The 16,313-nt window shown below is 37.9% G+C and overlaps 1 protein-coding gene across 1 annotated transcript in view; it reads left to right on the top strand.

The window, feature by feature from the left end:
* Positions 1–16,313, top strand: part of dicer1 (dicer 1, ribonuclease type III) — a 48,384-nt gene that overhangs the window by 401 nt on the left and 31,670 nt on the right. The window contains exons 2-7 of the mRNA XM_079833100.1: positions 8,403–8,453; positions 11,226–11,332; positions 11,507–11,695; positions 14,144–14,297; positions 14,456–14,583; positions 14,728–14,862. Of these exons, the coding sequence (XP_079689226.1) occupies positions 11,582–11,695; positions 14,144–14,297; positions 14,456–14,583; positions 14,728–14,862 (531 nt within the window). The 5' untranslated portion in view covers positions 8,403–8,453; positions 11,226–11,332; positions 11,507–11,581. The remainder of the gene's footprint in view (positions 1–8,402; positions 8,454–11,225; positions 11,333–11,506; positions 11,696–14,143; positions 14,298–14,455; positions 14,584–14,727; positions 14,863–16,313) is intronic.

The raw sequence follows: 16,313 nt of genomic DNA on the forward strand, positions 1-16,313 counted from the left end.
GTTTTCTTCTTGCATGACGGTGCCTTTTTAGCTACACGCGTCTGTTAGCCCCCCTGAAAGACTGATTCACATGGCAGACGTATGTATGTATTATTAGGACCGATTCGGTGATGTACATTACATGTAAACAAATATGAGCACAGTGCGAGAATCACGTTTATGATTGGCAAACTGACAGATTCACGATTTGGGGGGGGCTTGGGTGTGTTGCTGGCTTCAAGGCCAAGGTCGCAACGAGGCCTAACTGATATGCATAAATAATAATCTTTAGCATATGACGAAAAGTATTGATGCATCTGTGATTATAATGTGTATAGTGAGGTAAATATGTTACTGGAGGGCGTTGGTTTTCATCTGCTTGGCTTCTGTGTAAGCAACGTGGGCAAAATTTATTTTAGAATAAAGTAAATGTGGTATTGCATTACAATTATTTATTAAAACATAACATCTTATTTGAATCTGTCAGGTTTGTTTGTGTTACCGAGGTGAGTCCGACATGCACTGCACTTTGGTAATACTTAAAGTATCTTATTAGTACCACGATAAATTACTATGTTTATGATGTCTCTTACAAAAAAGTGCTGTTGTGGAATTTTATACCATGATGCTTTAAAATATATCATAGAACTGAAAGTCATTTACCATATTTTTGTATGGTATATCCCCAATACTTCTGTGGCAGTACTATGGTACAGTAATGGTGTTGATGTGGTACTATTGTACTTTGATTTAAGCCATGGTACTGACATAGAATATAGTCCGCGCAATGAAGGTTCATTTGAAGAATCCTTTACTTTTAAACTGCTCAAAATATTTAGTTGGAGGTAAAATGATTAATATTTTTAGGGATGCAACAAAATATCATGTCACAGTATATCGCAATAAAAAAAAAGCAACAATATGTATCGTGGATAGTGACAATATATATTGTGTATAGCTCACTCAAAATTAAAATTACTGTGTGAGAAAAACGTTTACAGAAGTGTTAGAGTCAGTGCTATATTATACTGCTATATATAATGTTGAATATAATGCAATGGGGGCTATTTGTGTGTCCTTCCGATAATGCCAAATGTCTTATGTTAGCAGTAAAAAGTGGCCTACATTATTTTAAATATATCGAGTCAGTGACAGAATGCAAGCATATTTGTCTAAATAATTCTGTACACCCCCAATGTAATACCAAATTTAGAATTTTAATCAACAGTACATTTTTTTGTTAACCTTTTAGCATATTTCTTGGAATATCGCAATAATATCGTATCAAATCATGACATCAGGGTATTGTTACACCCCTTATTATTTTTAGTGATTGTTTGCATTGGAAGCCAGTTATTGCTTTAAAAATGCCGTATCATATACAAAAGCTTCTGCTGCTATATTTTGATTGGACAATTTAATTACGAATGACAAGATTTGCCATACATTTGATATCTTATTAATAAAATAAGCAACTTATTAAAACATCTGGACAGATTCATCAGTTCCATGGTTCATATCAAAGGCTTCAAATTCAAAAACCTATTTCTTCTTTCTGGAAACTGGTTTTAATAACTGATTTTAGTCTGAAGTTCAGGGTTACTATGAGCTCTTGAAAGTAGTTATCACTGAAGAATAACACACTGTGAAGTTGTGTACCTCTTGACTAAGTTTATACATTTGCTGCTGCATCTCTTTAGGAAATTTCACCCTTGTAAACACATGTGCTGCGAATGCCATATGCTGCTGAATCAACCAGTGGCATTCTTCAAAATAAAGTGACAGTAATGTAAGCAGAATGAATTATTGATGAGAATTTATGAGTGCATGAGACGAGGGTTGTGGAAACGTGCCCTTTATTTTAAGGGTCAAATCAGGTGACCCACTGCATCGGTTGGCCTGAGGGGCCCTTTCATGTGACAAGTGTGAGTTTGGCCTCAAATCAGGTGTTGGGCACGTTTATGTTGGTACTCCTGCATGTGGAATTACTGTGAAGCCAGTTTTTGTCTTGTTTGTAAATGAATATCTTCATATTGGGAATGTAAATGATTGGAGTCGTAATGGAACTCATAAATGCATGGTTCAATGTATTATTGATTTATTTTTTTCTTCAGTCTTTGAACTAATTTAAGGACAGCTGGTTTCACTTCTGTTTTTGTTCCACCGTGTACGTTCTCCTTTATTGGCCACGTGTTTCTGCTGTAGTAAGCACTTTTTTGAGAGATTTTAGCTGTTTACTTTAAACTTTTTTTTAAAGATTGAATCTTACTTGTCAGTCAAAGCCTCATAGAATCATAGCTGCTGTTATATTCAGAGTCATTCACATGGTAATGTAGGTCATGCTCAGCGTGCTTTGTTCTGCGGTATGCAGCCAGTCTGGCCAGCCGTTTTGCCTACAGTGTGGCTAGAGGTTAACAGGAAGTCTAGACATCCATGCTGGTTTGTTCAAGTGGATATAGTTCTGCTCAGTTAAAATAAGAGCACTTCATCTGCTTTTGCAGTAAATCCAACTAAACAAATCCAATGATCCTAACTTGAATGATAGATTTAAGAAAACAGGCTTTACAAAAATGTACCATTGCAATCATATTTTCTGTCACTGAAGGTGGTGTTACTATAATACAAGAGTGCTAACTTGTTATTGACCGCCACTGACATAAAACAAGAAGAAATAAATTAGGGCTGGGCGATATGGCTGAAAACTGTATCACGATATAAGTGTTTCATATCGGTCGATATCGATAATTATTGATATGTTTTATGACCTATTTAAAATGAGGACCAGGAGAAAAATATTTTACATTTAAACATTTTTATTTTAAACGTAACCTTCCTCTGATTGTAATCCCCTCAGTTATAAAGGCAGAAATGTCAACACAACCATGGAAAGCACTCAAATAATTAAAATATAAACACAAGTCTAAAATCACAATGAACACTTAATTATCTCTTCACATTAAAGGATAAGCTCACTTTTAAATAAACTTTTGCTGATAATTTACTCACCCCCATGTCATCCAAGATGTCCATGTCTTTCTTTCTGCAGTCAAAAAGAAATTAAGGTTTTTGGTGAAAACATTCCAGGATGTTTCTCCATATAATGGACTTCAATGGGCTCCAAACGGTTCGATGTCCAAATGACAGTTTCAGTACAGCTTCAAAGGGCTTTAAACGATACCAGACGATGAATAAGGGTCTTATCTAACAAAACGATCAGTTTCTGCGAGAAACCGAGCAGTATTTATGCTATTATTTTACCTCTTATCAGACAAACGTGATAATCTCTGAGCTCCGCCATAACTTCCGCTAAGTGATGTCAAAATACGAGCATGGTCATAGATGTCTACGTAGATGCCTCATTAGCGCCTGCACGGATCAGTAGAATGAGGCATCTACGATCGATCTATCTATGACCACGCATGTATTTTGACCTCACTTAGCGGAAGTTATGGCGGAGCTCTGAGATGATCACGTTTGTCTGATAAGAGGTAAAATAATAGCATAAAAACTGCTCGGTTTCTCGCAGAAGAAGACCCTTTTTCATCGTCTGGTATCGTTTAAAGCCATTTGAAGCTGTACTGAAACTGTCATTTGGACCTTGAACCGTTTGGAGCCCATTGTAGTCCATTATATGGAGAAAAATCCTAGAATGTTTTCCTCAAAAACCTTAATTTCTTTTCGACTGCAGATAGAAAGACATGGATATCTTGGATGACATGGGGGTGAGTAAATTATCAGCAAAAGTTTATTTAAAAGTGAACTAGTCTTTTAAGGTGCAGTGCCTCCGATATTTCTTTGTAACTGTTACCGTTTAGATGCTTTGTCATAAGGCACTGATGCAGAGTACCTCTCCATGTTGTTTCAAAGGCTGAATCCGAAATCGCCCCCTATACCCTTAAATAGGGCGCTATTTGAGGGGACAGCCATTTGTAGTGGTGTCCAAAACGATAGTGGATGTTATTGAGTACACTCATTCTATCCCACTTTGCACCGCAATAATGAGTGTACAGCCGAACTGTATCAGTGGACTAAAGTAGGGAATAGTGATTGAGGGTTTAGGGGGCGATTTCGGATTCAGCCAAAGTCAAGAATAGCTCAACAGCGAGCGCGTTGAGTATAAACATGTCCCCAAACAAACGAGGGGCGCGCGCTGTCAGCGGAGGCTCGCGTTGCGGAGCCAGACGGAAGTATAAACAAGGCTTAAGGTGGTAAAACAAGTTTGTGGGATTACCAGTCTTGGTTGGAACGACGGTCTGACGACATTGGTCTGACTACAGTCTAGGGCTGTAATCTCCCAGTCGATTAGTCGATTATTGGTCGATACGTTCTGGCTCGACCAAAATTTTGATTGGTCGATTTTTTGCAGCGTTCATTTCATTAGTTTTTGCCGCGTTCATTTCATCAGTTTTGCTGCGCCGAGTTCATTTCATCAGGTGGAAAGCACTAATTGCTAATGGGGGTGTTTTCAGAGCAGCCCTGTTTCACAGGTATCAGTCTGCCTTCAGAACACCCCCCTTGTTTTCACTTCTTTTGGATTAGCCCAACCCACTGGCGAAGAGAAGTCTCTCGCCGGTCCTTTGTTTTTCATTCACCGCTGGCTCAAAACCAAACGCACGCCCATAGCGGTAAACTTGAGGAACGCCCATCAACATACACATGAGGGGAAGCGTCACAACACCGCGCTATAAGTGGATCTGTACTGTCAGTTTTGCCGCGTTCATTGATTTCATCAGTTTTGCCGCGCAGTCGTGCCGCAAAAGTGGATCTGTACTGTCCGTTTTGCCGCGTTCATTTCATCAGTTTTGCCGCGCCGCGTTCATTTCATCTGGTGGAAAGCACTAATTGCTAATGGGGGTGTTTTCAGAGCACCCCTGTTTCACAGGTAACAGTCTGTCTTCAGAACACCCCCCTTGTTTTCACTTTTGGATTAGCCCAACCCACTGGAGAAGAGAGACAGATTGAAGAAGGCTAGTTTTCTGTAACTTATATTATTTATTTAATTAATTGTGAGAGCGTTTTTTCTGCTCTTGATCTGGATTGTTTAATAAATATTCCTTTTTTATTAAAGTGGACGTGCCTTTTGTGTTTAAGAGTAAAAGCTTTAAGTTAATAGTCTATTCGTGTCTCAGTGAAACTGAGCTCCTCTGTTTGAGCTGCACAGAGCGGCTGAAATTATACTGTCTGTCAGTTATTATAATACATATGACAAAAACAATTGTCTAAATTATGTTGCATATTCCTCAAAAGTTCTTGTGATGATATCTAGTTGACAATAGTACTATATTTTGGGAAATCATAGGCTATGAAATTGCGCAGGTGCACGTGATGCTGCGCTGTCAGTGCCGACAGACTCGGGTGTCAGACTCACTTCAGTCCAAACTAATCAGCTCAAAAACGATTTAATATACTGCAAATAGCCTACTAGTTTTTTATGTTTATTTATAATTCATTTATGCAGACAACAAGGCTACCAAATACTGCGCACAGCGCGCAGCTTATTAATTTAACTTTTTTTTTTCCAAACGTCATTTTTAGTCGATTTTTAGTCGAAATTTTTAGGACTTCAGTCGACCAAGATTGTCTTTGGTTGATTACAGCCCTACTACAGTCAGACTTATAAAATCCAAAAATCTGGCGAGCTGACTTGTTTTCCTGTTTTATCAACAGTTTCCTCGCTCGCTGCGGCACTCATTTTCCACTTATCACTCCACTCCACTGAAGAATGAATCCAACACGAGACAACGATATGGCGCAACCAAACATGATACAGTTACATGATTGGTTGTTAGCCTGTCACTCCCTACGTTGCTTGGTTACCAGAGAGCGAGTGCCTTTGTTCATGCAACCAAACTTGCTTCGCAACCTCTGGTTTCTTCCGACGAAGAAAAAAAAAATCAAACGTTTTATCGAACGCATTTTTTATTGATATCGATTCCGTGTCTATCGTGATACATATCGTTATTGTTTTATCACCCAGCCCTAAAATAAATGGAACTAGGGCTTCAACTGTCAAGTATTTTGATATTCGAATTATCTGACCATTGTTTCTGCCGTTAATCTAATTATTATACCTATTCGCAACACTCAATTTTATACAGTATTTAAAGGGGTAGTTCGCCCAAAAATGAAAATTAGCCCATTATGATTAACTCACCCTCAAGCCAACCTAGGTGTATATAACATTCTTCTTTCAGACGAATACAATTGGGAGTTATATTAAAAAATGTCCTGGCTAATCCAAGCATTATAATGGCAGCCCTAAATTTGAAGCCCAAAAAAGTGCCTCCATCCATTATAAAAGTAATGGTTTGTGTAAGAAAAATATCCATATTTAAAAACTGTATAAAGTAAAACATATAGCTTCCGGTGGACCGCCTTCCATATTCAACATACGAAGAAAATGTAACGCCTCACGCAGTTCAAAATGCTTATGCTATGTCCGATGTCTTATGTCCGGCAGTTACACTTTTTTCATGAGTTGAATACGGAAGGCGGTCTGGCGGAGGCTCGATATTTTACTTTATAACATGTTAAATATGGATATTTTTCATACACAAACTATTACTTTTATAATGGATGGAGGCACTTTTTTGGGCTTCAAATTTTGGGCTCCCCAACCCTTATGCACACCGTGGCAATATAATCGCCATTGGCTAGTATATCTTTTAGTTTAATCGTCAGACTGATATACTATTTTTTACTATTAATTAGTGTTGTCAAATCGATTATTCGCGATTAGCCGCATCCCAAATAAAAGTTTGTGATTACAAAATATGTGTGTGTACTGTGTATAATTTGTATGTGTATATAAATACGCACACATGCATGTGTATATATTTAAGAAATGTTTTTTAAAATGTATATATGAAATATATATGTATAATATAAATTATATAAATATACATACAATATATACATGCAAATATTTCTTAAATATATACATTAATGTGTGTGTATTTATTCATAATAATTGTACAAAGTACACACATGCAGTCCTAATATATATTAGGACTGGTGGTGGTGCTAAAGATATTGTTGGTCATTCTGTGTTTCTGTAAAAAAAATTATAATAGTAATAGATCATATTAATTATTAATTAGATAATACTACTACTACTAATTCTACTATTAATAACAATATACAATGCACTAAGGATTAATGAGCTGCTGGGTTCATGAATATTAATCACGTTGTCAGCTTTACTCAAACTGATTTGCTGAAATCAAAACAGTGAAGGTAATAATAGATGAGCGCCAGCCAATGAGGTTGCCATTTGCTCATTAGTCCCACCCACTACCGGAAACCGCATATCTTCTGCTTGTTCTTAAAAAAATTAACTCTGTTATTTTGACAGGAAAATACAACAAAGAATAACGTTTACATGTTGCTCGTCAATTCTGCGTGGTATGCAATACTCTCTCTCTTTGCGTGTTGTGTGTGTGACAGAGATATACAGATACAGATTCAGCATCCGTTGAGCTGAACTGAAATAGACAGATCGCTTATTTGCTTGACGGAGAGCAAAACTTTCTCTGAGTGTTCAGCGAGTGACAATATATCTATGCTAAACTTAGCCTCTTAGACACGCACTGGCAGGTAAATTCTAATAATTTATTAGCCAATGGCTAATGATAGATATTATTTAGTCGCCCAGAGTGAAGATTTACTCGCATATGCGAGTGATTTATTCGCATTGTAGGGGGTTGGCTGCCATTTACTGCCATTATAAAGCTTGGATTAGCCAGGACATTTTTTAATATAACTCCTGATTGTATTAATCTGAAAGAAGAATGTCATATACACCTAGGATGGCTTTAGGGTGAGTAAATCATGGGGTAATTTTAATTTTTGGATGAACTATCCCAGTACTACAGTTTTCATGCATCATCTCTTTGTAGTCCACCAAGGGGTCCTCGGCCTGAAAATCATGAATGGTATTTATGCAAAAAAATGTGCAGTAACATGTTGTCCCGAGCCTTGATTTTCAACACTGGAAATCTGCTTGTGCATAGTCGAATCGGGCAGCCGTGACCTGGCCAGCTGTTTTGCAGTCAAGCATTTAACATCGAATGTTTCGTTCACCGAAACAGATGTGTGTCAGCGTTTTCAAAATCTGAAAGTAAATAACCTGTGTGGTTGCATTAGAGATTCATGAACCCTAACATGAAGTCTCAGAGCAGATTTTTAACCAAGAGCAAATGTGTTCGCTCACTGAAAATGAAGCCTTGTGTTACTTGAGCTGAAATGACTTGTGGTGATTTGTTGCAGCTGTGTTGAACAGCGGTTGTCAGGAGGAAAGTGTGCGCTCGGTCCTGAGTGGCAAAAATGTGTTGACAAGCCAGTTGTCATCCAAATTCAGCTGTCCTCTCCTTGCCAGATATATTTCTATTATCACAAGCTATATTTTCTCTCTTTTTTTTCAGATTATCGAAAGAATATCATCTCAGGCCCCCTCCCCCATCTGCAACATTAAGGTACTGTGATCATTTCTATCTGCTGAAATAGTCATGTATTTAAATGTCCACTGTTAATTGGGCAAAGCAATGGATAATATATGTATGATTTTTTTCAACGATTTAGTGCAAATAAGAAACACGTGTCATTGTTGAGGTGTAGTAACATTGTCTACCATACACTACCATTCAAACATTTGGGGTCAGTAAGATTTTTCTTTTTTTTTGTTGAAAGAAATTAATACTTTTTATTTAGCAAGGAAAAGTGAAAGTAAAGCCTATAAAGGTTTTTATTTCAGTATACTGTATATATTTATTACTGAATATACTTTAATATTCTGCTCTTTTGAAGTTTCTATTCATTAAAGATTCTAAAAAAAAAACAGTTTCCACAAAAATATTAATTAGCACAACTGTTTTCAACATTGATAATATAAAGAAATGTTTCTTGAGCACCAAATCAATACGGTCATGTGACACTGAGGATTAGAGCAATGACTGCTGAAAATTCAGCTTTGCCATCACAGGAATAAATTACATTTTCAAATATATTAAAATAAAAAACTAATAACAAATGTTACTGTATATATAAATACGTGCAGCTTTAATGAGCATAAGATACTTATTTCCCCCAAAAATCTGACCCCAAACATTTGAATCCTATTGTATATTAAAGTTAATTGTTTAAACAAATAATTTTCACTTAAATTAAAAGGGATGAACCGAATGTTCGGCAACCGAAATTATTTGGCCGAAAATAGCAAAAATTGCACTTAGGCCTGTCGGGATAGTCAATAAATCAATTAATCGCACGGTAAAAAAAATGAGCTCGATAATTTTTCCGGCCGCGACAATTTCCAGCGTCCGTTTTTATATCCATTTTTGCCGAGTGTTACATTATATGATCACACACACACACACACACACACACACTCGACGCACAGACTCGCATTCTCCTGCTCACATCGAGTTCTCTTTTGCTCATAAACAAACAATAACAACAATACAGAGAATTTTGAGTGTTCTCATATTAGGAGTCTTAAATGAGTTAAATAACGTCTTAAATGAACTTAAAGAGTTGTGAGGAAATGAGATGTGCGGGACAGCGCGTGAGATCCGCGTCATGTTTATCGCAATAATTTCTTGGCCAATTTATCGTCCAGCAAAATTTGTTATCGTGACAGGCCTAATTGCACTCTGTGTTCGACTGAATAAATTGAACTGAACAATGACGTTTTTGATGACGCGATCAAATATAGCAACCAGCTTGTTGCTAAGAGCCTTTGCTTAGCCTACATCTGCACTTTAATAGGGCACCCTCAGTGATTTCAGAAGCACCCTCAGTGATTTGATTATGATACCTGTAGGCATAATAGGCCAAAGATAAGAAAAATGGCCAAAGAAAAAAATATATATATATTTTTTTATTTTAAGTAATATTGTGCTTTGTTTGTATAATGTCGGCTGAAATGCTAAAATTTTGCTTTATTTTTCTTTAAAAAAAAGCAAGATAAAATAGTAAAAAGCTAATTTGTACTATTTAATTTATGCAAAATTGGCTAAATAAATGGAAAAAAAAACCGGAAAACCGCGTTCGGTATTCAGCTTCGGCCAGGTGTTTTATTATTATTCGGCTTCGGCCAAGAATTTTCATTTCGGTAGCCTGACAAGCCAGACCCACATCAAGATGTTTGGTCTGGAAACTCACCATTGACAGGGCTCAATCCGAGGGGCGGGATAAACGGTTGTCTGTCAAATTCCCTCTGCACGCAATTGGATAGCGCCACAACCAACCGAAGCGGAGCTAATGTTAGTTGATAGATTAATGCTGCCTTCACGTGCTCTCGGAATTATCGTAAATACGAGTTTCCTAGGTAAAAATTGCTCATGAACGCCCTGACATTTTGAAACTTGAATGCAATGAGCTCGTAATCAGAACTTCAAAGTTGGAATTATAAGATTTCCGATAGCACGTGAAGGCAGCATAAACTCCGAATACATCTTCCTTTCTTACGAATGACTTCAGTGCCGTTCTTTGTTCTTTCCTCAAAGAAAAGCTTAACTCCAAGTCTTCCAAAACCGATTTGAAAGACGCTGATCGTCAGCGTCTTTGTTTACCTGTAGCACGCAGACCCTCCGCAACTCCGCTCCGTCATTATGTTAAGCCCGCCCACCGACTCTATACACAATGTGATTGGCCGGACCAGAGTTTGGTTTTTCTGGCTCTGAGGTCTACCGAGAGTTGCTAGACTACACTCGCAAAATAAATTTTCTGCCGCTAGGGTGCGTCTAGATTTCTAGGCTATCATTTCGGTTCATCCCTAATAAAACTATTAGCTGCACTTGTCCTTCTACATACTGTATATAATTTGACAGACAACCGTTTATCCCGCCCCTCGGATTGAGCCCTGTCAAGTAAAAATTAGCTTTTTACTATTTTGTCTTGCTTTTTTTTTGAAGAAAAATAATCAATCAAAACATTTTGAATTAATGTCCAACTTTTTTACCAACTTTGTCAATAAATAAGGCACATGTCCTGCTTTTAAATATTTTTTGGAGTTAATATTTTGTGTAAAATAGGTGTTTTTTTTATTTTGAGTAAAATTTCATCATTATTAAATTGGTTTGTTTCACATCACTACATTATAGTAAGGTGCTTGCTTGATTCCATAATTAAAGAAATTGAAAAATACGGTATAATCTCCGACCTGTTTGCTCCATATGTAAAACACATTTTGTACTTGCTTTAGAGTTGTGCAGGTTCTAAGTGTGTGTCTGTTTTTTTCCTAGCAGAGTGTAACTCGGGGGGGAACAAGAATGAGCTGATTTTAAGAGCTCTGATAATGACGCCCAGAATAAGTGCGGCCTGGTTACACAGCAAAGTGGGGAACGTACACGATGTGAGTAAACACACTCATCTGTAATCAGTAACCCACCTGATGCAGATAACCTCTAGCCAGCACTGAATAACATGTGGCCTTAAAATATCTCAGAACATAACAGCAATGAGGCATAGTTGAATTCTGCACTGTTGTCTGTGACTGATCTGATGTTACATGGTCTGTCTCTTGCAGTGAGCATTAGAAGGCAATGATGCAATGAGATAAACACTGGATGACTGGAGGTCCCCTGCTTAACACTCTATAAGCATGGCTGGCCTACAGCTGGTGACCCCTGCCTCCTCACCCATGGGGCCCTTCTTCGGTCTCCCGTGGCAGCAGGAAGCTATCCATGACAACATATACACACCAAGAAAATATCAGGCAAGTCTTTTGAAATGGTTCTTCCTAGGTTGAGAGATTACTGTATTGTCCTTTAAATTTTTTTGTTGATTGTTCATAGCTTTTATATTTAGTTTTTTTTTTTTAGAAATATAACACTCCATGGTATTGTGGAAGAAATAGTCAAATGTTTTTTTTTGTATGTTGTCATTATTCATCTCAGGGTTTGTACAACCTTTTGAAAGTGATATAAAAAATAAGAGTTCTGTGCCTGGAAAGAAGTAGAAATAACAAATAACTGAAAATCAGTTGCTTTATGAAACAAAACATTATAAATTGACCTTTTTTTCTTGTTTACTTGTCTTACAAAAGTCAAAAGATCCTATGAATGAACAAACCTGAAGTGTACAATACTCCTCCAAATAATAGTTCAGTAATTGGGTAATAAATGTTGCCAGCTAGGGATGTCACGGTACCAAAATTCCTCTTTGTCGTGTGTTTATTTTAACCTTACAAGTTTTACAAATGGCATAATTAGTGTCTTCTTCGCTCACAGTAAAAAAACTTCCATGGCAACGACATGTTTTGCATGCGGCTGTGACGTCGCGGGCGCGCTCGTGCTCACAGCCGCATGTAGACGGATCGGCTCAAAATCGGAGACACGTGAGACTGATCGGCCGATCACCAAGCAGGCCGATCATGCAGAAAATCGGCCAATTCCGATCCCTGGCCGATCAATCCGTGCATAGGCGATAGGGATGTGACGGTGAGGAAATTTTCCCACCGGTTATTTGATGTGTGACAACACCGGTAATACCGGTATCACCGGCGGAGGCTTTTAAATCACTAATTCTATCTAACCGAAAGTAACATGCACACGACCGCTCTGAACTGAAAACGCGCCAGTGCGCACAAACCGTGAATGACAGCTCGTCTGTAAATGCGCGCTCTGTGAGGCCATGGGTGCGTCTCAATCAGTTCAGTAGTCAGGGCACTGATCGAGCATTGATCAGTCTATGATTGAGATGCACGCCATGAATGAATAACAGTTTGTCCGTAAAGCCTTGTTTATACTCGACGCGCCTGCACGAGCGCGAGGGTGCGCGCGGCAAAAATAAATGCGCGCAGTCAGCGTAGCGCGGAGGCTCACACTGCGGAGCCAGGCGAAAGTAAACAATGCGCGCTCTGTGCGGCCGTGCACATTTTACTTTCGGTTTTGAATTAGCGCCATTTCGGCTGCGGGTTGCTTGAATTGTGGGTTCATTAGCCTATTATTTTTAATTTAAAACACAACAACAAAACAAATGACAAACTCCCTTAAATAGGCGCTTTTACCTTTCGCTTTAAAACCGAATCTTCCGCGATCATCTCAGTCAGCTCCTCACTCTTAAATCTGATGAATGACTCCTGCCGCTGCCGAGACTCACGGTCGGATCCTGCTTTATTAAGCAGATACGTTCAGTTTTTATTTGTATTGTCTGTTCTCTAACTGATCTAAATTATTTTATTACTATTAAAAAATCTAAAAGACGGTGGGCGGTGCCACGGTGGGCAAGTGATGTAACCGTTGTTGAGTCTGGACACCGGTAACACCGGCAACACCGACTATCGTAGCTAGCCTAATAGGCGAGCACTGCTACTTGGGGGCAGAGATATCACGCAACACATGAAATCCCCGTGATATCTCTGCACCCAAGTAGCAGTTCTTCGCCTGTGCTTCCCCATAATATAGTCCCAAGTCAATATCTGCCTAGGAAATCGCCTAGTCTTAATCTGGATCGCTATTTGTACCCGTTGTGAATACGCAGGCCGCAAGAAGTAATTAGGTGGGTTTTTTTTTTTTTTTTGATCACTTTTACTCGGGACATGCTAGCTGGCAACATAGGATTCCATTCATTATGCTAAGCTAAGCTAGTGGCGACCCTGCCAAACTAAAGCAATGCATGCACTGAGACAAAAATGCATTTGCCCACATATCTAAATGTAGGAAAGAAGTTGAATAAGCCCCATTTCTAAAAACGGTGGAGTGTTCCTTTAAGGATGAGGTTGAGTAATTCATGGGCTAATTTTCATTTTTGGGTGAACTATCCCTTTAATATATGGAAAAAAGTAGGAAGGAAAAACTAATTTTTTCTTCAAATTGTGACTGAATTACTCAAGTAAACAAGTAAAGGGTGCTACTTTTATTATCACTGAAGCTGTCGGTCAGTCCAGTGTGATACTATAGAAGAACAGTAGTTCATTTAATTAGAGTAGAATATTTAAATGAAAGAAAACTGTTTAATGAATCAAAAGTTTGAGTAGCATTTATTGTGAAACATAACATTATTATACTACTTATATATAATATAACTTCATAATAAATCAATTTAATGCATCCTTGTTGAATAAATGTGTTAATTTCTTTAAAAAGAAAAATAACTTAATGGTAATGTACATGGTACGTTACATTTTGCTGAATAATTTCACCCAATTGCATTTTCCCACCAGGTTGAACTTCTTGAAGCAGCTCTTGAACACAATACTATAGTCTGCTTAAATACTGGCTCAGGGAAGACCTTTATCGCAGTACTCCTAATCAAAGAACTGTCCCACCAAATCCGTGGAGAGGATGAAAAGAGAACAGTTTTCCTGGTGAATGCAGGTGAGTAATTGTCTAGTCTGCCATGTCACAAATGCGTTGCCATGCACCCCATTAAAAACATGATCAAAACTGTCTCTGTCGATTAATCTTAATTCTGGTTTGTTCGTTTTTCCCAAATTAATCTTAATTCTGGTTTGTTCGTTTTTCCCAAATTAAAGCATCATCTGTGGTTCAGCAAGCATCTACTGTAAGAACCCACTCTGATCTCCAGGTAGGCGACTACATGTCAGAGGAAATGACATCATGGCCTGTGGAGATGTGGAACAGAGAGATGATGGGGAATCAGGTGTGATTTAAACATGTTTGTTTTAATGTGCCCGTGAATTCATTCATATAATTGTTGAACGTCTTGATGTGGTGTCATTGTGCAATCTGTGACATTTTCCCATCCTCTTCATCCCTCTCTTTCCCATAATGTCTGTTCTTTCAGGTGCTGGTGATGACGTGCCACATCTTCCTGCATGTGTTAAAGAATGGAGTCTTGCCACTATCAAAAATCAACCTGCTGGTTTTTGACGAATGCCACCTTGCAATCACGGACCATCCTTATCAGGAAATAATGAAGGTAAAATTGCAGTCTGTTACCGCATTGAATGGAAATCATGAAATCACATCTGTCAGTATAAAGAGGGGGATGATAGAGGTCTCATCTAGCTGTCAGTCCATAAAATGCTAAAAAGATGCCGATCCATTGGTGTAATATTAAATGGCATGTATTTAGTCCTGGAGATTGAACATAGGCACTCTGAGAAGATATTGTTGCTCTTTTGAAACAAGTTCTTAACTGAACGTGTTTATTTTGAAGGCTTAAGGCCCGTTCACACCAAGAATGATAACTATATTAGCGTCCACACCATATTGTTCAAGTGAATGCTTGTTTGTCACTTTAAATGCTAGAGCTTGTTACAGCCGGATGGATTCTAATTGGCTTTCAATGTTTTTATCATTCATCAGCTGGACAAAATTGTTCTGAAAGTGATTCCTACAATATTGTTTTTCTGCTATTTGTTAATATTAAGAACGATTTTTAGAACTATATCTTCATCGTTATCGTTATAGTTATCGTCTTTGGTGTGAATGGCCCTAAACACTTTGTGCCAGTGGGCCATATGACAAAAATTCTTAGGTTCAGAGTTAAAGTTGACATGAAATAGATGTTTTGATCATCTTCTCTTCCCTATTGTGATGTATGTTCGAGTGAAATAGCTTCTACGAAAAAAAAGTTTAGGGCGGGACTTGATTTTATCCATCAGGAATTGATTTGGATCGTTGAGGTTTGCTATTGCTGTGATCTCATGTGAGTGACAGGTTGTCCCACCCTCGTGCCAGTGAACATGTCATGAGAGAAGAGATGAGATGTCAGTGCAAGAGGCAGGGGAAGTTATTTTATTTAAAAAGATTACGAGGGCACATGAATAAAAAATATATATATCGATGAACATGGATGAATCATTTTATATTAAATTCCAATATTTAATTAAAAAAACAAACAAGAATTGTCCATATTTCATTGTCCGCAATTTCATTGTGTCTTCACCCAAAAATGAAAATGCTGTCAATATTTACTCGCCCTCACCATCGTTCCAAACCTGTATGATTTACTTCCTTCTGTGGAACATAAAAGGATATTTTGAGAAGTGTCTCCACATGGTAGATGTCAGTGGGCTCCAACATTGTTTGGTTTCCAGTGTTCCTCAAAATATCTTTGTTTGTGTTTTGCAGAAGAAAGGAAGTTATACAGGTTTTGCATAACATAAGTGTGAGTAAATGATGACCGATTTCATTTGAGTGAACGATCTCAACGACTTCAAAGATTGGCTGAATGCATGCTTTAATTTCACCTAATGTGAGGTATTTTCGGAGGATAGAGTCATATTGTAGTTTTAACACTTCATTTACGGAAAAAATGCAAATCATCAACTTTGTAGAATACATTCGCTATAATTAGAGCTGATACAATAATGTATTGAGAGAGTGTTTTTTTTTTTCTCCCGATAATAAAACATTTGCTGGGGA

Source organism: Gobio gobio (genome assembly GCF_949357685.1).
Source record: "Gobio gobio genome assembly, chromosome: 13".
Lineage (NCBI taxonomy): Eukaryota > Metazoa > Chordata > Actinopteri > Cypriniformes > Gobionidae > Gobio > Gobio gobio.